We start from the raw sequence: 24,377 nt of genomic DNA on the forward strand, positions 1-24,377 counted from the left end.
ATTGGAGAAAGTATATAATATAATAATAAAACAATAATATATCTGACGGTCGAGTATGATTCTGATCAAATCACCTCCTTTTACAACCATTGGTCTAGTAAAAATACTTCCATACCAAGTACTGTATCCCTAATCCTTCATATGTTGTAGCCGTATAGATTTAATTTTTTTTTTTTTAGTATCGATACTTACTCAGAAGATGGTCTGTCAGTCAGTCATTAGTGCAGAGGTCAATCTTCTCTATGAGCACAATGTGTTAATTTGCAAACAGAAAAATTATATTCACATGAAAACCTATGGGAAAAAAAATAACAAAAAAAGTGTAGTATTAAAAATGAATGAACTTCATCTACTTAAATTTATAAAAATGACGAATATGGTCCGGGTGAGGTCAAAATAACTCAAACAGTAAATAAACTATTTATTGTGAGCTAACGTTTCCCTCCAATTTTCTCCATTTAATGTTTCTTCGAATAGCCAGGATGGTGAAAATTATTAATTATAAAATAAAGGTATAAAATGGGATCTTTCCAACTTCCAACAACAGCACCAGGTTGGTCTGTGTTGTCACACATCTTCAAAAACTAGGAACTGTAACCACTCGGCAACCCGACATGCAAGTCACCAGGTGACTGGTTACTAACGGGTTTCTGTGAATCACATACAAGTCCATAACCAATAGCGCTGTGAGCAGCGTCCCATTCTGTCCCATTGCATTACACAGGGAGTGACTCAAAGTAAACTAGTCAGCATTTCAATAAAATTTTTTGATGTTCAAAACTCCCAATTTGAATGTATTTTATTCTAAATAAACCTCATAATTCATTTACCAAATAGGTTTACTGTAAAATAATAAATGCATAATTACTTTAGAAGCTGCGGATTCGTAAATCTTAGAGTATCTCTTATCAATCTTAAGCTTGCTCCGACTAAATAACTTGGACCAAAAGATTTACATAAAACTGGTAAAATAGAGAAAGGCTTTTTTGTTGAAGTTCTCTTCTCATTATTATCATTCACCAAATCATTTTTTATATCTTTAGGAGACTCATCACTCAGTGATCTAAACAAAAACAAAAATATTCAAAAATAAAACCACACAATTATTTAATGTTTAATTAATTATTTATTATTTATTTACGAAAACTTGAAAGGCTTTAGGCAATTATAATCAAAATTATCACAGCCATTTTGGCACTACTATCTGAAGAAAAATGTGTATTATAGCTAATGTTAATGGCACTAGTTCAAACTACAATGTGATAGCTTTTGAGCTAGTGAAATAATCAGAATGTTAGATGACAGACTAATTCTGTCAGTACACTTTTCAAGAACATTCCATGAAATCTTTCAAATTTCAAAATTAATTATTTACTTAAATTATTATTAAATAATTATTTACTGCTTTAGAAAACTTACTCTTTATCCTTTAAATTGGTTGGGTACAAGAATCTGCTTAAAACACCGAATACTTCCGAAGCAGAATCTCGAGGACTCATTGACCAAAGATCGCTAACGAGGAGAGGTCTTTTGGACCCACGATAAATTGTCTTATCGAGCCAAGCATATGTTATCCTATTGGGGAAAGAGGAGGATTCCTCAGGACAAGGTTTCTAAACACAAAAAAAAAATTATATTTATAACTTTTATGATAATAAATTTTAGTTGTAAATAAATGTATTGTATTAATACTTCTTTTTATAAGTATTTTGTAATAAAATTAGAGTCATAGAAAAAAAGTACATCAGTGAGTGGTGAGTGAAGTTCCCTCGCTGTTTCTACAATTTTTACTTTAATTTACCTATATATGAAATATATAGTAAGGAAAAGTATTACTATTACTATATTCTGAAACTAATGAGGATTAATTTTAATTCAAAGTAGGCTAGCAAGTGAAAGTTGTGTCATGTACGCACCCTACCAGATTTTTCATATGCCCTTATTTTATTTTCTGACAATTATTTTTTCTGGAGATTAACCTTTTTCAGTATACTTGTGTTAGGTAAATAATTACCTACATTTCAAGATATGGGATAGATATATTTAAAGGACAAAAGACACAAGCTATAAAGAAGTTTTATTATTACATTACTGGTATTTCAAATAAGAGACCCGGTTAGGTAATTTGATTCATAAATACCCATAATATAATGTAACATAATAATTTAATAATTTTTATAAAATTATTTTGATTTTATATTTGTTTAACTTGTTTTACTTTTAGTAATTGAAAGTTTGTAATACTGTCTAGTAGATCAAACAATATATGACAGTTTAAGTGAGCAAAGAAGGCTGTGGAAGTGAGATCGGGGAGACAAAGGACCTGAAGGGTAGACGAAGACATTCTTGGTTTGGTGACCAAAGGAGAAGGTTCATCAGAACAGCTGCAGGTAGCAGAGATATGCTCCTGTAGGTAAACTCTCAGCGTTGGAGAGACCATTACAGTTCTACATTTGTGAAAGGGGAAATAGTGTTGCCAGGGACAAGTAAAGTGTTAGTTTTCATCCCCTATATAACAGAAAGCGCTAAAGGGAATCTATTCTGAATAATTATAAAGGTTGCCAAAGCAGGGTCGATTTAATTTAGTTTTTATCCGCAGATAAACTAGGAAATTCCAAATAATAACTTGTAATATCACCCTCAATTTTAATCATGAATTTATCTTTATCTGATTTTATTTTTATGTAAATAAATGTGCGTTTAAGAATTCCAACTCATACATTTATTATAACTACTTCTTTTAATTTTTTTCTTATTTTCCTTTTTTGATATTTTCCGGACAAGACTAAAAATATGTGGTTCTATATTTTTTCTTAATCTCTAAGATTAATATTATAAATAAATTAGAATAACCCTTGGTACTCTTTTTTAAAAATAAACATCCTTAAATGATAAATTATAAAGTTGTTTATTATAAGATAAAAAAAGTAAATATATATTAAAAACTTTACCTTAACTGGAGGATAATCAGAATGCAGTGGCGCTAAATCCGCAATACAGTTAAGTAGGAACATAGCAATACACAAGCAATAATATATTATCCTCACAACCTTTGTTCCCTCCTGTAAAATCAAATTTTATAAATATAGACTATTATATAATTATGTACACAGATACATACAAAAGGAAGTAGAATATTTCCAGACAATTCTCAAACAATATACATTTATAAAGATATTGTAGAAGATGATTAAAGACTTACATCTGGGAGGTTTTCTTTGTAATCGATGAGAAAAATCGAAGGCCCCAAGATGATTACTAGAAACCAAAATATAAAGAGTAAGCCTGATGACTGCTGACCATACTTTCTGTGAGAAGTGACTAATATACAACAAAATATCTGGGGAAAAAATTCACGTAAATAATAACAGGGGAAAAAATGTATACAAAATAAAATAGATTTTACTTACCAAGGAAACTACATTAATAACTGGTGAAACTATATCAACAGGATATACTTCATAACTAGTAGAAATTTTATAGAAGTCAAATATATTTAGGGCAATAAGTGTGGCTGTAATTATCTACAAAAAATTAAAACAAAAATTTAAATGCAATAATTAAAGTTAATCATATTAACTTATGATACACTAAAAGTAATTGCATTATAAATTACTTTAATGCAACAAAAAGTGCTCAAACAAACTAATTTTGAAGTAATAACTGTAAAAAGAGGCAAGTTTTGAGAGAAGCCTAATCATGATATGTAGTGGTGTATATGATAAGATTCGTATTTCCACTCTCAGCGTCAATATACAGGATGTTCCAGGATTAAGTAGCATAACTGAGAGCAATGCCTCTGGAACTCATCCTCAAGGAGGATGTCCTTAAATATGAAGTGAAAAGACAGAGAGTGGGAGTGCTACTGAAGGGACTCTGAGAGAAGATCGATGAGACCCCAAACTAATGGAAGAAGATACTGCAGGAGGACTCCATAGAGTGGAATGGATGGTGGGTAGCAAACCAGAAGGGCCATAACTTTAAGAAAGTTCTTCCCCACAGTCCCATCAAGATAAAGGTTAAGTGGATCCTCCCAGACTATTAGGTCTCAAAGATCCTAACAGGACAAGGAGGGTTCCAAAGAAAGCTCCAGAGCTTTAGAAAGAACATCGACCCCCCAGTGCTCCACGAGCTGAGTTCCTGAAACAGTAGAACAAGTGGTAGTAGATTGCTCTGCCATGAGGACACCACAAGCCAGGCTGGTGAGAAAGACCAGGATTTTCGCCCTCGTTAAGTTGGAATAAGAGCATTGCCCTTCTTCAGTGAGTTCGTTCATGGCTGGAAGGAGGTGGTGGGTCCCACACATTTCACAATGGGAAATGCTTGACCACTCGACTCAGCGAGCCACTGGAAGAAGAGAAGCTGCCCCAGACTGAGACCAGAGCTCTGAATGAATGAAAACTAATAGAATTAGTTCATAGTAAAAGTGTAGAAACTAGTGTGGTAATTGCACTAATACTTTTTTTTTTCATAATAGGGATGACTATTAGTGATATTACAGGAGTTAAAAAGTACTAAAGTACAAGCAACTATGGTACGAGTTAGTATAATTGTATTAAGTAAAATTGACACCGGATGTTCCCATGATCATTTTATAATAATTATCTTCCAAAAGAAGATATACTTTTGATAGAAAACTCTTCAATTGTTTTTAAAACATTAAATTTTGGTTTAATAAAAAGAAAAGAAAAATTTGAAAATACATTAACATACTAGTTTAGTCTTGTTTCTCCAATTCCATGGAATGTCTCTTTTTTTGCTAGAGCGAATACTATATATATCAAAAATTGAAAACAACCATAGGAATGCACATGGAATCCAAATTGGAACAGTTTTTCCCCAGCAAGGAGTAAATTTTGGAGAGTCGGTATTCCATGTTAAGTTGTCATCCTAAAAAACATAAATTGTATTGTTAGAATAATATATTCATAATTACGAATAACAATATACTAATTTCCAAGAGAAAAAATCATACATATTGCACTTCCATAATGCTAAAAAATAAAAAAATATTAACAGTTTGTTTCAATTCAACAAATTTTAGCTCACCAACAAAATACAATATCAATATACTAAAATATATTCTCAATATATTAATATTGGCACAATATATAAAACCTATTTTGTTTCTTAATATGATTTCTCTCATAGAAGTTAAATGATTAATTAACTAAAATCTAAATTTTTGGGTTGATTCTATTACTATAATACAAAAATTACTCCAATTCATGAGATTGTTAATTCAAGAGATTAATTGTTAAATGTAAAAAATCTATAATATTCATAAATTTTACAATAATTTACAAATAATTATTTTTTTATTAGTTACTGAATGAATTTTGCCCAACAATATGATGATACAGATATATTGTGGCATTATATAAATTTATTATATAAATATTGTGGCATTGGACAGCAGCCATACTACAATAGATCTTCAAAATGAAAATCTTCTCCCTGCAGTAAATAAATAACTGCTTGAAAACAGGAAATCTAAGGAATTAAAGAATATTTTTATCACAATTTGCCAGAAGGAGGAACTACCTATATTTGAAAGTGTGAAATAAAGACCTTTAAAGGAAGGATTAAACTTTTCACAATACTACCTAATATGTGAGGGTTTAATGAGATACAATAAATTTTTTAAAGATTTTATTTAATAAAATGTATTCACCTAAAATACATAAAAATGTACCAATAACCCATTTACAGTGTATCCCAAGAATGCACTGTGATACACGGACAAAGTGTCAAGTACTAAATGATCTATCCCGTGACAGTCAGGGGCAGGGTAAGGTATTGAAACTGTTCGGCTAACTAAAGACTATGAATAGATTGTTTGCTTCTTCTTTTTTCTAAGATTATTTTAACTAGGTTTAATTTTGAATTCAGTATGCTGTCGACTTTGAAACCGATCACACAATCCTTCGTACCAGAGTCTAGTGTTTCGTCAGTTCTAAAAATTGTTTTTGTGAATGATATAAAAATGTATTTTTGTTATCCAACATAGATAGTAGCGACTCATCATCATAAATTGCCAGTGATAGTGATAATGATTTAAAATCTATCATATACATACCAATTACTAACCAGATTCATATAAAATATGTTTTTTTACGTTTTTTCTTACAAACAGAAGTATTTTTGAACATGAAAATTTTTGGATCAGACTTTGTAATTTTACCACACTGTGATAATCTAACAAAAATAACCACTGTTAGATTATACTCCGTAAAGTACCATTAAAAATACTAGAATGTTTTTAAAATTATGTCCAAATGTCTTTTTTGGATCCCTAATGCAGTATCATATGAATAGTAACATGATGTCTTAGAGACCCCGGAACTTTCCTGTAAAACAAGTGTTCGTTCAGCAAAGGTCATAATACTAAGCAAGAAAGAAATGTAGAAAAATCTCGACTGCACAAATAAACTATCTATTGGATCTGAGGGATACAACGCCAGCATTGGAATATTAAAGGAAACAAGTTATACAAAGTAATTACTTACCCAAAAAGGTGAACCACAAAAATTAACAACAGATCCTGTATCCATTATTGTCAATGTTTCAGATAATGTCACCTCCTTTTACCATCAATTCCAAACCTAATCAAATCAAAAGATTAGAATTACTATGATTTATTAAACTGGTAAAAACCATTCTATATATTAAAGACTAAAAGCATACTATAACTAAATAATAGACTAAAAACTGGAAGAAGTTAAGTACATAATTTTTTCTGGTACTATTATTCTCTCATTATATTATATCTACATTTTTTACATCACAGTTGTCGATTTCCGCTCGTAACGCTCGCTCAAGAAGTTGATAAGCCTCCAAAAAGAAGCTTACTATTTGAGATAAGTGTTTAAATTCAAATAAATACTGATTAGTTTATGCTTGAAGAGTTTATAGTGTCAGGTTATAATCTACAACTACTCTGGGCGGGATAATACAACGTCTTTTTTTTTTATTCTTTAATTTAAACATATTCATTGCAAAGTAATGCATTGCTATCATTATGGGAACTATCGGCCCTTCCCTTATCAACTTGCTAACCTTCGCCCCCCCCCTCCCAATATATCTTCAGTACCGGCTTATGGTTATCATGGAAATGTCTATGAAAATATCTTGAGATCTAAAATTTTGAACTAATCTAATTTCAAGGTAACCACAAGAGTTTAAACATGAGAAAAACAAATATTCGAACAAAAACTTTAAATATGAGGTGTAGAGTGTAAAGATTAGTTGACCGTGGAGAAGATGGTCGGAGGTGCGGTCGGCAAAATAACACAATTAAACTAAATATTATTTATTCGTGCCTACGTTTCGACCTGAGTATCAGGTCTTTATCAGGGTGCTCTCGGCAGAGATTCTCAAGATAGCGTCCTCAGATATGAATTCAAAAGAATCTTTTCAGAATCAGAGAATCTTTGCCGAACGCTTCCTTATGAAGATCTTAAACTCAGGTCGAAACAACGGTACGAATAATTTTTTTTTTCTTTGCTGACTGCACCCCCCCCCCCGACCATCTTCTCCATTTCAAAACTTAATAACAAAGAGTACAGTGCAAATGAACAAAAACATCAGAAACAAATTACAATATATGATAGAAAGATGGACCAGGTACCGTCAAAAGAACTCAAATAGTATTTAAAACTACTTATTGTGAGCTTATAATTCGCGTTACTTTCCAGAGTTTTTAATCAGGATTAAAAAAAAAATAATAAAAGAATGTAACTAAGTAAGATAATAAATAACATGAAATAAAAGTAAACTAAGATATGGTAGAGCTAAAACTTATATAAAATGGAAATAATAACATAAAAATGCAGATAAATAGAAATATAAAAATAAAATACGGAAAATAACAATAATAGAAAGGTCATGAAAAAAGGGAAATAATGAACTAAATAGGATACCCAACCATTTTGTTCAATTTTTTACTTTCTTCTGAACATTTATTTTATTTTTATTACCTTTATTTTCTGACTTTTAGTGTGTATAATATTTTTTTTTATTTATTATTTCCTTCTTCATTAATTGTGTAATGCCTTTTTGTAATTCTTGTTTATTTATACTTTTCAAGGTATATCTTTAATTTACTTTAATTTTAAAATTAATTTTATGTGAATTTTCTAATAATTTATATCATTTTTTAGCCATACCTTAGTTTCGTTTATTTCATTTTATCTATTATCTTACTTCGTTTACATTATTTTAGTTTTGTATCTATTTTATTCCTGATGAAGCCCTGCCAACGTTATTTCAAAATAAATAGTTTATTTACTATTTGAGTTATATTGACCGCACCGTCATCAGTCAATGAACGATCTTCCAATAAATTATTCTGATAACACAAATATTTTTTCAAACTTACTCAAAATTAATGACAGTGTCACAAATATGATTTGTTTTATCTTTCCCGAAATGATCTGACCCAACTGAGAGTTGAGTGAGTACTATTGTTATAATTTTTTTGGGCAAAACGTTGTTACGTAAAATAATTAATTACGTGTTATCAACAGTCTCTACGCTCTTAATTCCCCCTGTAGTTTCTCTGATTTCCCTCTTTTTTCCCTCAGCCAGTCCCTAAATAACCCTTCATTTTTTACTCTCGCCTAAATCAATGTTGGACTTAGAAACATTGCTGTTACATTTTAATGTAATTTGTAATTTTGATTAGGGTAAATGGCCCTATAGTTGACACTTTGAAGAGAGCTCTTTTCTATCATTAATTTTCCTCTCAATATTTGTAGGAAATAAACTTTGCATATATAAATTTTTTGTGAGAAGATGGTGGGAGGTGGGGGGGTCAAGAAATAAACAACAACAACTAATTTATTTGTGGTGACGTTTCGACTTGATTTCAGGCCTTTATCAGGGCTAAAAAACAAAAAAAGAAATAAAAACCATCACTCAGAGAATCATAAAACTAAAGGAAAATATAAACAAACATATATAGAAATACACATAACAAGGAATTAAGTAGAAAGCAGTTATTTAATAACAATAGAAGTAGATAGTAGTAAATTAATAACCATAGAAGATGAAATATAATATTATAGAAGTAAGAATTATACAAAATAAATTATGAAAATGAAAAAAATAAATAAAACAGAAAGTGTTGAAGAAATAAAGAAGTAAACATAATGAAAGTTACAAGAAGAAAATGTAAATGATAAGTAATGGAACTAACATAACCAGATACACAATAATATTGTGGAAATAAGGGAGGTAGGTAAGGACATCAAGCTCCATATCTTTAAAGCATCTTCCAATACTATTATATGACAGTGAAAGTAGGGTCACGCAAGACAAGCACATGAGCAGGATTACGGCTGCTGAAAAGCGATTTTTGCGAAGAATATTGGGCAAGCTAGGAGAGACAGGATAAGGAATGAAAGAATAAGATAACAACTTCAGATCCCCTCAGTAAAATCAGTGATTGAACCACGATAGCTCCGATGGTATGGACACTTCTGTAGAATGGGGGAAGACTGCCAAGAAAATGTATGGAGGCGAGGACGACTAGTAGAAGACCACAAGGCAGTCTTAAAAGGAGCTATATAGAGCATCTTCAACGACTAGGTCTGGAAATAGGAAATCTGGCTCAGATGAAGACGCTTGCCATAAATCAAGATGTGAGGACCAAGTGATTAGAGGCTCCTCCACGCCGAAAGGCACTTAAGAAGGATGAGAAAGAAGAATAAAGGACTTAACATAAGATATTTAATTAGTCTCTAAAATAATGAAGAACAATTTAAATTAAAAAAATGAAATATATAAAAGACAAATGATATACTGGACTTTTTTCTTACATATACATCTATATTTTTTTAATATTCAGTGTACTGCATTGAAAATGGTGTTTAATCACCCAATTTGGTTCAAAACCAGCTCCATCCTAAATTTTAATATAGAAATCTAAAATTCAACGGTGAAACTACCGTGAAGCAATGATGGACGTTACAAATGATACAAATAACAAAAAATTCTCCAAATTTATCGGGATGTCAATGAGAAGTTTTTTAGGTTTCCTGAAAATTGTTTAAAGTTTAATAGAGCTGGTTTCGAAGCTATACGCCTCACGTGAAAAGCTGGTAAATTGAAGATCGTGAAAATTTTCTCTCTCCCCCCCCCCAACTTTGAAATTTTCCTAAAAAGGGAAAATCTTCCACGCAATGGAAACCGTGGTTATCAATCATTGTCAAGGTGAAGACAGCAGCAGATTCATATTTGAATGTTTAAAATGTTAAATCAACAATCTATATAAGGATCCCTACTTGTATCATAATATCAACAACAGGGGTCTTGGTCATGCATTATCTTGATGTTATTTGGGAGAGGACGTAATTTGTGTTTACATTTAGTTGTGTGATATTTCAATTTATTCTAAATATTTGTTGGCCCTTGAAAATTAGTTTGTGGGAGTCGACGTAATAATGAAATTGTCCAATAAAAATTACTATCTTGTTATCATGGAAATCAGGGCAGTGGAGAGAAACCAGAGGCTTATATCAAATATTAAATGGAAAAGTGAAAACCAACCTGGTTCTTGAACCAGGAGAGGTGTAGCTTTGGGAATTTTACTCATATTATGAAATAAACGTCTATATTTTTCTAGTACTTCATCTGTTTTGTTTATACTTTTGTCTACCTTCCATTAGTTCTTTGATGTTGTTGTCACCTTTTTATTTTGCCCCTCTTTTACCTTCCCCACCTATCTATACTCAATTCAGTTTTGCTCTGGCCTCCTCATTATAGTAAAAATGAGCATTTCTCTCACCAGTACACTCCTAACTGACTTTCGTTTTTTCTCATTTCAGCATTTTTCTAACCTGGACACCTCTTGCATTTATTATTTTAAATCATGAGCCGAGACAAGAAAATCTTAGATCTTTGGTGACATCTGGATTCTTAAGCCTCAAATGCAAGAGCTACAATTTACAATTTCAATTTCAAATTGCATTGAAAGTAATCGTAAAGATTTTTGTCATCATCACATCCAAGTATATAAACAAAAATTTACAAATCAGCTACCATAAGGTAAACTACTCACGATAAAAAGTAGGAAACTCCTACTGGGTTAAAAAAAACAAACACCTTATCTATCTGATCTAAGCAGTCAGTTGGCAGGAACAATGATGCAGCTTTTGCCACTTGATCAGCTTTACAATTGCCCGGAATGTCCCTGTGTATACAGATGAATAATACAGTGCAGTCCATACAGTATATACTCAGTCCAATTTAGCTTAAACATTATTTGAAATATGAGTACTACAATTGGGGATGTATTGTACATACATTTTTCAGTAGTGACAATGAGCTCATAGAATCTGTGAATAGTAAGCTATTATTGTTGGTTGTTCCATATTAGGTCTCCCATAACCCAAGGTAAGTTGCTGTCAGTTCTGCAGTCAATGAATTGTTTTCGGAGGGAAGACGTCTAAAATATGAAGTCATCTATTATTGCTGTGGCCCAAACACCACTATCACTTTTGGAACCATTAGGGTATATGAGGTTATGTCCAGTATATTTGTATAGAATCAGCTTATATATTTTAGTATTGATATGATGATATTAGGAATGTTCCTGAGAGGTCAGTCAATAATGAATGCATAAGCAATCATCACCTTTGCTGTGAATTGCCTTATATTAATAAATAAAAAAAACCAAAAAAAAAAAACCTTAAAGATGATATAAAAATAATACATGATTACTACATAAGTGTACCGTCTTAAAATTGAATGTACTACTTGAAACACAAGTGTAGGAAATAGCTCAGATAAAAACAATTTAATGAAAAGCAAATAATTTATCACACTGCCAAGGTTGAATATATATACAGGTAGGTGAAAGTAAAAAAAAAAAAGGAGGTTGTTTTCCTTTAATAGAATTTTGATTGATGAATAATATTTGTGCTAATTTTGTTCTAAAATCAGGAATAGTAGGCAGGAAAAAAAAAACAAAAAAAAAAAAGAGGAAAAATAAAACCATTTTTTAATTCATGTTTTTTAATAATGGTTAGCCTTAGCCCCACCTTAGTTTACTTTTATTTCATGTTATCTATTTTCTTACTAAGTTACCTTATTTCAGTGTTTGTATCATTTTTAGCACCAATGAGCATTAAACAGGAAAAAACTACTTAATTAATAAGGTTTATAAATAAAAATAATAACGGCCATTATGAAATTAACTACCACTGTTTTTTTTATTATTATTAGAGGAAATTATAAAAATGATATTATTGGAAACTTACCTATAAGTTTACAAATATTTTGTACAATCAGTGAAAGGCCTTGCAGTAATATTTTGCAACTTAGACATTTTATTGGTTTCATATGAATATATCTTTTCTTGTTTTATTTTTAGCAAATATTGCAACAGCTCTAATTAAATGAAATAGAAAATGAAGAAAAGAGGATGTAAATGAATCGGCCAACAAATATTTTGAATGTGTTATAAATTAGCACATTCTTCTTATGTTATTTAATATGTTTTTCTACATTGAGTTAGTGAGAATGAAAGTGGCATAAGTCACTTCCATTCATATGGAGTCATACATCTCTTGTCTTTTTTGGTGTATAAAACACCAAAATCCTCCAGTAATCAATGTAACATATATAATATGAAAAAACTAGTTCAAGCATTAAATTTTATGCAAAAATTTAGCCCAGAAAGACATGAAAACATTAAATTTTAACAGAAAAAACTCACAGCGGGCAAAGTTGTGGAAAAATCCCAAAAGATGCAATATAAAATTAGTATAATGCCTTTTCCATGATTCAAATTTTGATCGAGATTAGGCCAAATTTGAAGTCAGGGAACAAAATATTCAATAGCACTAAAATCCAGTTTCTAGTAATAACCTCTTTGTTATTTTGTCAATATGTAGACCTGTGCCATGTTAAGTAACCTGTTAAGCAATCCGGGCCATTCATAACCAAGTGAATTAAATCGTCAACTTTGTCTGGATCCTGACTGCAGCAGAGCAGGTTGGAATCCAGTCTGGGGGTCCACTTTTATTTCTGTGGCGGTCCCACAAAATGAAAACCACTGTGGTCAGAATAGAGTGGCAACCTATGACCAGCTGACAGATGACCACCTTTTCCCTCCTTCCTGTAAGTCAGAAGTTACCAGGAAGGTCATAAAAAATAATGATAATAATAATAATAATAAATAAAGTAACCTCTGCCATAGTTATGTATGAATAAAGTGTTTCTTAATTATATGCTTAATTTTTTTGTTTCCCACTAAATAAAGTTACAACATAAATAAAAATAACTTTTATTTATTTAATGAATATATCATTGTACAATAATAATTGTAGAAATATATTTAAATATAAAAAATATCTAAAGTACAGGACTACCATTACATTTTGATTATATAAAATATTGGTGTACATTTTTTAAATTTTATCTTTATTAACAATGAAGATTCTCTAGGCCTCTTAATTGAGAGCTGAGAAATCATTCTGACTAACATAAGATACTGTATGGTTTTTGCTATCTTGGACAAAGTTTTCATACCGCACCTGCATCTTGAGCCATTTTATAGAATGCTGATGATTTGTTTTCCAAGAGAATTGTCGGAGCATCAATCTCTAAAATACACCCTTCATCGAGAACTAGAACTCTAAAAAAGAAATATATTTATAAAAAAGTTAATTACTTTAAATTATAAGTTTTATTTTACTGTTTTCATAAACACTAAAAATAATTCATATAGAAACTAACCTGTCATAATCCATTATGGTGTTTATCCTATGAGCTATTGTAAGCACTGTACAATCAGCAAATTTAGTCCGTATTGTCTTTTGAATGAAGTCATCAGTTGTTAAATCGACGGCTCCAGTGGCTTCATCAAGAACTAAAATCTTTGTCTTGCGAAGAAGAGCTCTTGCGAGGCAGATGAGCTGCCGCTGACCAACACTGTTGATAAAAAAGAATGATAAATGAAAAGCTTGTTTTGATTTTCTTTTAGGTTATTCCTAATAATAATAAATTAATAATGAAGCAGTAGTCATGACATTGGTTTGAGCGTGATTCTGACCAAATCACCTCCTTGCACAACCATTGGTGTAGTAACAGTACTTCCTTAAAAAGTACTGAAACCCTGACCCTTCATGGGTTGGAGCGGTACAGATTTGATTTAATTTAATTTAGTCATGACATTGAACAAAGAAAATCATCGAATTTGATGATAAGAAAATTAATTTTTTTACACTCCAATGATTATTTATCTATTGGAAGCCCGTTGATAGAGTGTGTCTAATATGGTCTGAGCATTAAAAAAACTCAAGTAGTATTTCAAATATTTATAGTGAACCAATATTTTCCCCTACTTTGCAAGTCTTCATCAGAGCTAAAAATATTTCTCTTACTTTGTTATATTATTTTAGTAGTTTACATATTTTTTAGTGCTGATGACCCCACCTAGACGATCTTCCTTTCAGGTAATTAGTGAGGGGATAAGGTGAGAAACATCTGGAGGAGGTGTAGATATATAGTGTTATCTCATGTATCATATAGTATTTTTCTTATCTTATGGAGATACAGGTGTACATTTCTTGTACTTACCTTCATTTAGTAAGAACCGATGAAGCCCTGCAAAGTGGGGTGAAAGGTTCGCTCACAATAAATAGTTTAATTACTATTTGAGTTTTTTATCTTTATTTTAAAATTTCAGCAACAAAATATTTATAAACAAAGCAACTGAATAAAAAAAAACACCTGATAGATTCTACCAAACGTATTCTATAGAATAACTAATGGTTCCAATTTTTTTAGTAAAAATAAAAAAAAAAAAATTATAAGAACTTGTTTTCAATGTTGATTTTGATATTTTTGTTTTAGTAAAAAATTTTACATGCAGAATTTTCTACCAATTCAGTTCTGTAGGTGCATCACAAACTTTCACTTAATACCCCCCTCCCCTACTTACGTCCTCAAATTTTGAGTAGATTGATGGGCTTGTGTTATTGAGTTATCATTATTTTTGTAATTTAAAAAAAAAAAAATCTTAAGACCAGGGAAAGCAAAAATTATGAACAAAAAATTTTTAATTTTCTTTTGTTAAAAAAATTTGTATTTTAGGATTTAGATTCTGGAAATAACGAATATAATTTTTTTTCCTGCCAAGAATACATTTTATTAAAAGATAATGAAGCCATAACGTAATTTGGAAAGATTGGGCAGTCTCGGTTTTTCCAGTTAGTATCAGATATTTCTACTTTCTCCTTTATCTATCCATAAAATTCTTTAATATTTGTTATTTGTCAATTGTTAACAATGAGAATCGTTAATTTTTTTCAAATAAACAAAATTAAAGATACCTTAGAGGAATGTTTTTAAAAAATTCATTATTAAACCTTGTAGGGCTACTTCAATGAGGATAAGACTCAGCTGATATAAAAGACCATTTAATACTAAATTGAAATGGTAATGTAACTTAATCAAAATTGTTGGAGTAGTTTTCAAGAAAATTGAAAAAATCGATTCTATAAAGTAGCACTTCTAGTCATTCGATTTTATCGATAAAGTCGCAGTCACATCCCAAGCATATACCCGCCTTAATTTCAGTATCGTACACCTTTTTGTTCATGAGTGAGGCTGTTCACAGACCAATTTGCGAGACCAGATTTTTCGGATTTAGGGATCTCAAAAAATGTATTTCTGTTGAAATCTCGAATTCAAAAATTTTGCACGATCACAATACTTTTCTGATGTGATGTTTTTAAATTTTAATATTAATTAATGTCCTTTTAACTTCCATATCCACAGCAAAACATATGTTTATTAAAATACAGCTTTAACTTAATTTCTTAAAATCTAATTACTAACTAAAAAAATTATCTTAAACAACTTTGGCCCTATACTTTCTTAATCTAGCTAAATCTAAACTATTCTAATATAAACTTACTACTAACTTATGGACTGATCTAAAATTAAAATTAAATTAAATAAAATGGTTTACAATTGACGCAATTGAGCAATGATGAGTACGTACATCAACTCCATTGGCCGGGAGGCAGAGAGAGAGAGAGAGAGAGAACTCTTCCAGATTTGCACAATTTTGCATCTAAACTCAACACACACCAAACTCAGCACCAATGTTCATAAATTAATTCATTAAACAAAACATACAATTTTTTTTTCTCTCTTTCTCTCTCTCTCTGCCCGCTATCTCCTACGCATGCGCCACCACCACTATTATTCTATCTCAACCATTCCACTTACTACATATTCCATATAGAAGTAAGTGAAAGTAAAAATAGGAGATTTATTTGATTTTAATAGAATTTTTCATTGACTGATGAATAATTGTGCTAATTTATATCACATAATTTATAATGATGTAAATTATTTATAAATTAATTTATATTATATAATTGTGCTAACATCCAACTACTCTTCAAATTCAAATTAAAGTTTGTTACTTTTCTGGAGAATTGCTTAGTCAATAATCTTCTGATAAACATATCCCACATTAAAATGAAAACAAAAATAATGCACTGCATTGCTGCTCCCTAGTTGTATTTAAATTATCAATATAATATAAAAGAAGATAATAAAAAATATTTTAAATACAATCACATAGAAATTTATAGATATTTTTACCTTATATTTTCACCACCTTCCGTAACTTCGTGTTGCAATCCAGCAGGTAGCTTACTTACAAAAGAATTAAGACAAGTAAGTTCTAGAGCTCTCCAAATCTGTTCATCGCTATAATATCCAAAAGGATCAAGGTTCATCCTTAGGCTTCCAGAGAATAGTATAGGATCCTATAAAAAAAAAAAAAGTAGATATGTTTATGTAAATTACTTTTAAAATATAATTGTAATTTAAAAAAAACAACTAACTATACTACGAACGAGATGCAATTAAAAAGAAACAAAAATTAGTTTTCAACTATTTATTTAGATGAAAACTATTTTTTTTTTACTTTTTGATCGCATCCCCACCATCTTCATATTCAGTTATGGTCAATCATTTTTATATATAAGATTACTATACTACATTAAAAACTTCATTTCACTTTTTTTAAAGACAAATGTTGCACAGAGGATATGATTTCCTTTTGTATCATTTTCTCCATTTTTAAGTTGACTTTTCTTCATATTACCTATATATGAGATATATACTAAGGGGAAGTATTTCCGTAGCTAACAACTTATGGTTAGGGGCAAAGGTTATAAACATGGGCTAGGCATTATTTTGTTTTACATTAAATAATTATCTTTTTCATTTATTTGTAAATTATATGCTATTATCATCTTTTTTTGCTTTTGTTAAATATAATTATTAATTAATGTAGGTTTTATGTACAACTGAATATAATTAATAGAATCGAACTGTGCCTAAAACATATGTTTCAATTAAAACAAAAATTGAAATGTGTGCAATCATCTCGCAACGAAACCACATACCAGAACTCAGCTAGTTCAGATTAAGATAAATATTTTTATTGGTATAGTTTGTTCTCAACAAAATATAACTAGCTCAATAGATATTTAAGTAGTACCATTTAATTGATTTAATATTAAAATTTTATTCATTAAACCTAAATATACTTTACAATCATAACTACCTGAGGAATAATCGTAAGGTGAGATCTCAAAGTTTGAAGCCCCAGTTTCAAAATATCAACACCGTCTACCAAAATTTTACCTCCAGCAGGTTCTATGATTCTGAACAGACCTAACATAATAGATGATTTACCAGCACCTGTGCGGCCCACGATACCAATCTAAAAAAAAAAACACTAATTAGTTTATGATACTTTATTATTTCATCATTTTTATTTTTTACATTTTACTCAATGGCACCAAAAGCCATTTTAAAACATAAACAGTACATGAAGTATATAATTGTAAGCCAAAAATCTACCCTAACTGCGTGGATAGTGAATCGTTTCCTAAAGTAGACAACTTCAAATACCTCAGCTCCACAATAATATCAATAAATTATTAACATTCTAAGATTGACCAGCGTATAACAAGCGCAAAAAGAGCCTTCTCCCTTTCAAGAATACTGAAATCCTGAAAAAATCTGAAGCTAAGAAGGGTGTACAAAGCCATGATAAAACAAGAAATAAATAAGTAAATAAATATATATATATTTCTTGTTGGCTCTACAGATCTTGTACATCTTTGGCCGCCCAAACCAGCCTTCTCCATGCCTGCCTGTCTTGGTCTACTGCTTTCCAGTTTGCTGCATGCAGCTCTTTTGCATCTTTGTTGATTCTATCTATCCATCTGGTTATTGGCCTCCCACGTGGTCTCTTGCCAACTCTAGTGGCAATCTTTGTTGTGTAGAGGCATCTTGATGGATTGTTTCGAGCCACATATCCTGCCCATGTTAACCTCCTTGACTTCATATCATGAGATATTGACTGACCAGTCTCTGCAAGCAGTTCACTGTTATTCTTCTCCATGTGTTAAGGCTCTGACCCCATATCGCTCCTTAATTGTATGGAAGACTTTCCTTTCAAATCTCTCGATTCTGCTTTCTAAGGTACCTATTAGAACCCATGTCTCACAGCTGTATTTCAGTGCTTTATCATGTTCATCCTTAGCTTCAGAATTTTTGAGATTTTTCGGGATTTCAGAGAGAAGAAGGCTCAGTTCGCACTTGTAATTGTAAGGTTTATTTCAGTCTTTTGATCATTTATTGAGGTTTTTGTTGATGTAAGGTATTTGAAGCTGTCTACTTTCGGAAACGATTTGCCATCTACGCAGACCATGTCATTTGGATGGATTTTTTGGCTTATAATTATATACTTCCATATACTATACACACAAATATTTAAAATTAATTGTTCATTACCTTGAACTAAAAGGTAATGGCTATTTTCCTACACTTTTTTTTCTTGTTTTGTATTTAATAATCTGATATTACATTGCCCACTTCATATAAGAAACATGGATATAAGAAACAATAATAAAGTGATTAAAATCAAGATTACCTTTTCACCGCCATTAATAACGAGATTGATTCCATTTAGTACTAACTCAAGGCCGTCTCGATACCTCACTTTGTAGTCGATAAACTCCACTTTACCTTCCTGCGGCCAATCGTTGCTAACATTGCTGGTAGTAGAATCCCAGGCAGCTTCCTAAATCAGAGAAATATGTGTTGAATGTTTTTGGTAGAATAAGATAGATAATACTTACAGATAGATTTTTTGTCTTTTCCAATAGATTTCAGTAATTTACACCAACTTATAATGCGTTCAAAAGAATGAGGAGAATTTTTTTTAATTATATATCTCAAACAATGCCACATATAGCATTTGTCGCATACCTCTTTCCTTATCTACACTGTAACCTTTTTGATTTCACTTACCTATGTATGGAATATTCAATAAGGAGAAGCACGGTGAAAGAGCAGAATTATGAATTTGAGTTTTTGACGGAAATATACAATTTGATGTTCCCAGAGTCTAAATAATTAAGTCTCGCAAAATGGTCTGTGTGAACATCATAGCTCAAAAATGAAAAGTCCTACGGAACTAAAATTGCATATTTAGGGTATTTGTAAGCCTGGGATGTTACAGAAACTTTTTAGTGAAATTTTACCAATTAGAAGTGCCTTATTAAACTCCCCAAATCAATATAAAATTAATCAAAATATATAAATATATATAAGGTAGTTCTTATATTCATATAAATAGTCTAACAGGGCTTAAATGACGAGTTTTTAAAAATAAAATCTTCTAATATACTATACATTTAATTCTTCTTATTTGAAATAAATAACAAGTTCCCATGGTTACCAATAATAAACAATGGATAAATACAAAATAAAAAATATTTTGACAAATAATTAAAGGAGCAAAAAAGAAAAACAGGGAAAGAAGTTCAAATCAGCCACAGCCGAGAGGACCCAATCCCTTCCGCTCGCATTTATAATAGTACAAGAGCCCAAGAGGAGAACAGTCAGTTATTTCACCCCAAGTTTTGATTACTTTAATGAAAAATATATATAATTATTAGTCAAAATTGATGAGTCTGTCAAGTACTGATAGGTGGAATGCAAAATGGTGACTGCTTCAAAATGTTAAAAAAAATTAATTTTTCATTCGGAGCTCAATATCTTTGAAACTACTTATTGCACTAGAAAACCTAATGGAATATCATTTAAAGTAGAGTAACTGTGCTAAAATATGAGTTCTAAAGAGCTATTTATGTTAAATAGTTTCAGAGATACAGTTTTTTTTTTACAAACAAAATTTCATAAAAATATACACTATAGTGTATATTTAGATATAAAATGTTAGTGTGTATATCAAATATAGAAATCTTTATCTCATGAATCATGAGACGTACAGATGTCTATTAGCACTCAAATTAAACATAGTTGAATGTACTATAACCTGTACTACTTGTAGTTTATGATGTTTATGTTTGTGGGAGTAGTAGTTTTTATAACATTTTCCAAAATAAATTAACGAAATGTTGATTTCTAGTTGTTTGGACAAAAGTTTTGTTTTATGAAAAACTATATATTAGGAACCATTAGACATACAGATGTCTACCAGCAATGAAATCAAAAATAGTTTAATGTATTAAAAAGTGATTTATAATGTTTATCTTTGCAGTGATAGTATTTTTTATAATATTTGCATAAGAAACATGAAATTTCCATGTGAAAGTTTATTTGAACAACTAAAAATTAATTTATTTTAGCAAATATTTTGATAACTACTACTATGAAAAAAAAACATAAACTACTTTATAGCCAATTAAACTAATTATCTATGAGTCCTGATAGAGATCTGTTCGTCTCATGGTTCCTGAAATATAGATTCCCCCCAATAAATTCACCAACTACTGATTTTTCAGTTTATATTTAATGAAACGTTGCTTTTAAAAAACTGTAACTCGGGAACTATTGAATGTAAACAGTTCTAGTAGGGCTCACATTTCAATAAATTTACTTTAATTTAAATTATGTTCTATTAGGTTTGTAAGTAGTTTAATGATATAGAGCTCTGAATAAAACTTTTTTTATGTTTTGAAACTAATTATTTTTATTCTCCATAAATTACATGTAATTTTAATTAAAGTAATAAAAAATTGGTATAAAATAACTGATTTTGTTCTCCTCTTGGGGTCTTGTACTATAATTATATAGTTTCATTATCTTTTTTTAAACTTTTATCTTCTTGGCATGAACGAAACAAAGTTGATATTTGTTATTTTCACCTCATGAAAGCCTAAAATATGAATTTTTAAAGTAATATCTAATAAATTATATCAATCTAATATCTAATCAACTCTTTGATTTAAATAAATGGAATAATATATTTATAGAATAATTGTGTTATTTAACCTGAGGTGTTTCTGAATATTCTTTTATTCTTTCAATGGCGACTATGTTAGTCTCAACTTCAGCGGCTGTACCGACTATCCAGTCTAATATCAGAGTCATCTGGAAATTATAATATCATTTGCTTTAGTATAAAATAAACATAAAACCAAGAATTATTTTCAAATCTGGATCGAACCTGAAGGGCATAAGATATGGTGAGACCGACAACGCCAGGGCTCTGGGAATCTTTATTAATCACAGTAACAAGAGCTGAGAAGAAAACAATGACGTTACCAATCATTTGCACTCTCGTCGTCAGCCATCTGAAACAGTTATTGAAAAAAAAAATAACAAATTTATTTTTAAAATTTATTCTTCATTGTAAACCTACTGACTGCCATACAGTTTCATTTAATGATGTTACTCTTACCCCTGTCGAACAGATCCGCTACCTTGGACTACATTTGGACAAACGACTAACCTGAAATCCTCACACAAGACTGAAAAGACAGGAAACTGCACGTCGATTTCGACTATTACAGCACTTACTAGACAAACGGTCTAAACTTCCAACACATTACAAAAGACTGATCTACATGACAGTAATAAGGCCAATCTGGACATATGGAGTTGAGCTTTGGGGCTCCACTAAACCTTTGAATTCCTCTTGTATGCAATCCTTACAATCCAAAATCCTTCGTAAAATCCTTAATGCTCCTTACTTTGTCACAAATAAAATCATATATAAAGACCTTTATGTTCCCTATGTAACCAATCTAGCCCGAACCAGATATCACTCCTTCCATTATAAACTCTCAAACCCCCTAGTTTCTAATCTTGCATCCGCTTCCATTCCTGACAATCCTCCGAGGCACCTGAAAAGAAGATGGTCACGAGACCAGCTAATGTAAAATGTCATTAGAGTGTTACCAATGGGTAGTTTCTCTACACGTCTGTAACACTCCAATTTAACTTAGATCAGATTTACTAAATGCATTAAAATGTACAGTTGTAAATAGCAATAAATAAATATTAAAAAAAAAAAATTATTCTTGGACTAATTTTTATTATGAGAGTGGGGTAGCTCAGTGAGTAAGGCACAGTGCTATCAACTTCTGTTCAAATCCAGCTGTGCTAAATAATCATTTATTCTGTTATTGTGGCCCTGCTTCTAGAAAGTGTATCACTCAATAAATGACAGTTCAAGTGAGCCAAGAATGAAGCAAGAAGCTTGTGATACGCTGGTCTATCTCAGTCTAATGATCATTTATTGATATTATTGTGGAGCTGAGGTATTTGAAACTGTCTACTTTCGGAAACAATTTGGCATCACGCAGACCATGTTGTTAAGGTGTATTTTTTGGCTTACAATCATATATTTTGTTTTATCTTCATTTACTTGCAAGCCGATTTCCTCTGCTTCTCTTAAAAGCAAAGACTTTGCATAGCAAGCAAAGACACTGCTTCTCTTAAAAAGACTTTGCAAGTCTATTTTTAATTCTCTTATGAGCCTATTCCTACAATTATATAGTAATAATAAAACTCACCGACTTGCTGCAATCGTAGGAAATGAGCAAACTAGATTATTGTCGATTTTCTCTTCTGATTCCTTGATAAACCTTTCTTGTGCATTGTAAGCTCTAATTATTGAGGACCCTGTAAAAATGAAAATCTGTTATTATTTTGCCCCAAAATTCAATTTTCAAGTATCAGTACTACTCTTATTGTTGTGACCTCATTTAAGCATTTAATTTCAGTTATCTAAAATTAAATGCAAAATAATTCTATTTGGTAAAAAAATTGGCCCTGAGGAATAACAGCAATGCTCAGGTTATAAAAGAGTAATTGCGGATTATTTATTCGTAATGATTTCTAATGGTTAATAAACAAAATATTCTATGTTTTGGCCGATACACCATACTCAGGAGCAAATTCCAGTTCCACCTGATTTACACATCCTAGTCAGTAAATTTATTCAGTCTAATTTTGGTGCCTCCCTCAATGTCAAATGAATACAGCATGAATCACATGTTGCATTCTGACATTAAAGGTACACTTCATACGTCTTAACAGCCTGGTCACCCATTCGACCACCAATGACAACACCTTTTTCATGCTGGCCAGCATTCATTGGAAGAACCACTGGAACGGTCTCGGCCCATGAGAGGGGGATCGTCAGCTATCACCATAGGATCGTGAGAAACAACCATTCTCTCTCCTTTACATGCCTCTTCAGTGACTAAACTTATTAATATGAATTCAGAAAAAATATACCTGTAACACTTTCTCCAAAATGAGAATAAACTGGAGATCTTGAAACTGATTCTAGGCGCTTGATTTGTTGGGAAGTAGTCACATATATTCTCTAAAAAAAAAAAAAAAAAAAACTATATAAATAAAAATGTAAATCTTTGTTTTTTCCTAATCTGAGATCTCCAGTTCCTTTTTTTTTCCAAAATGTTCCGCATCATCTTATGAAGGTTTAAAGTTATTAAAATTCATGATTTATCTTTTTAAGATAATTTTTTACATTAGGCATTGCCAGGGAGCAAGTCCCTTCAGAGTAATACTGTCTCAGAGTAAGGCTATGCCGGGATCAAGTCCCCATTGGCATTGCCAGGGAGCAAGTCCCCTGAGACCATATAACACATTGCTATTTTTATTTAAAATGTTAAGCTCAGAAAAAATATACGATGACCCAGGGAAGCGGAACCAGTCCTAATTTATTAGTGGCCGGTAGTATTGGTAAGTTCACTTTTGAACTCCCACTGCCGCCACAATAATAGAATAATTATAATAAACTAGCAACAGAAATAATTTATAATAGACCTGGAAACAGATATCATTTAATGAAATTAGTAATATTTTTTTCTTATTCTTCACAAATATATGAATCAATTAGTACATAATAACCGTGAAACAAAGATATACTTTCTGAGCTATACAAAAAAAAAAAAAAAGGTTTAATTTGTTACTAACTTTTTTCTTACTATAAAAATCGGAATAGCCTGAAACCATAATCTTGAACATTTAGCAAAAAAAATCACAATCGG

The 24,377-nt window shown here is 30.8% G+C and overlaps 2 protein-coding genes across 8 annotated transcripts in view; both read right to left on the minus strand.

The window, feature by feature from the left end:
- Positions 1 to 13,614, minus strand: part of LOC106679267 (multidrug resistance-associated protein 1) — a 49,949-nt gene extending 36,335 nt beyond the window's left edge. Inside the window, exons 1-8 of one of the 7 annotated variants that reach the window (XM_024361702.2) lie at positions 13,542 to 13,614; positions 6,510 to 6,605; positions 4,714 to 4,890; positions 3,411 to 3,524; positions 3,203 to 3,340; positions 2,952 to 3,062; positions 1,420 to 1,613; positions 869 to 1,063 (exon numbers count right to left, since the gene is read on the minus strand). In XM_024361702.2, coding sequence (XP_024217470.1) covers positions 869 to 1,063; positions 1,420 to 1,613; positions 2,952 to 3,062; positions 3,203 to 3,340; positions 3,411 to 3,524; positions 4,714 to 4,890; positions 6,510 to 6,554 — 974 coding nt within the window. In that variant the 5' untranslated portion in view covers positions 6,555 to 6,605; positions 13,542 to 13,614. Of the gene's footprint in view, positions 1 to 868; positions 1,064 to 1,419; positions 1,614 to 2,951; positions 3,063 to 3,202; positions 3,341 to 3,410; positions 3,525 to 4,713; positions 4,891 to 6,509; positions 6,606 to 6,687; positions 7,016 to 8,380; positions 8,494 to 13,541 lie in introns of those variants that run through there. The other 6 variants (XM_067048188.1, XM_067048191.1, XM_014418330.3 and 3 more) reach the window with 6 other exon arrangements.
- The window catches only part of LOC106679268 (multidrug resistance-associated protein 1), a 44,263-nt gene continuing 33,161 nt past the window's right edge, over positions 13,276 to 24,377 (minus strand). Inside the window, exons 24-32 of the mRNA XM_014418332.3 lie at positions 23,599 to 23,689; positions 22,872 to 22,980; positions 21,521 to 21,647; positions 21,346 to 21,444; positions 18,977 to 19,126; positions 17,600 to 17,758; positions 16,627 to 16,793; positions 13,744 to 13,938; positions 13,276 to 13,642 (exon numbers count right to left, since the gene is read on the minus strand). Coding sequence (XP_014273818.1) covers positions 13,531 to 13,642; positions 13,744 to 13,938; positions 16,627 to 16,793; positions 17,600 to 17,758; positions 18,977 to 19,126; positions 21,346 to 21,444; positions 21,521 to 21,647; positions 22,872 to 22,980; positions 23,599 to 23,689 — 1,209 coding nt within the window. The 3' untranslated portion in view covers positions 13,276 to 13,530. The remainder of the gene's footprint in view (positions 13,643 to 13,743; positions 13,939 to 16,626; positions 16,794 to 17,599; positions 17,759 to 18,976; positions 19,127 to 21,345; positions 21,445 to 21,520; positions 21,648 to 22,871; positions 22,981 to 23,598; positions 23,690 to 24,377) is intronic.

This window comes from Halyomorpha halys, unplaced genomic scaffold, assembly GCF_000696795.3.
Source record: "Halyomorpha halys isolate HHAL.00 unplaced genomic scaffold, Hhal_1.1 Scaffold189.1, whole genome shotgun sequence".
Classification (NCBI taxonomy): Eukaryota; Metazoa; Arthropoda; class Insecta; order Hemiptera; family Pentatomidae; genus Halyomorpha; species Halyomorpha halys.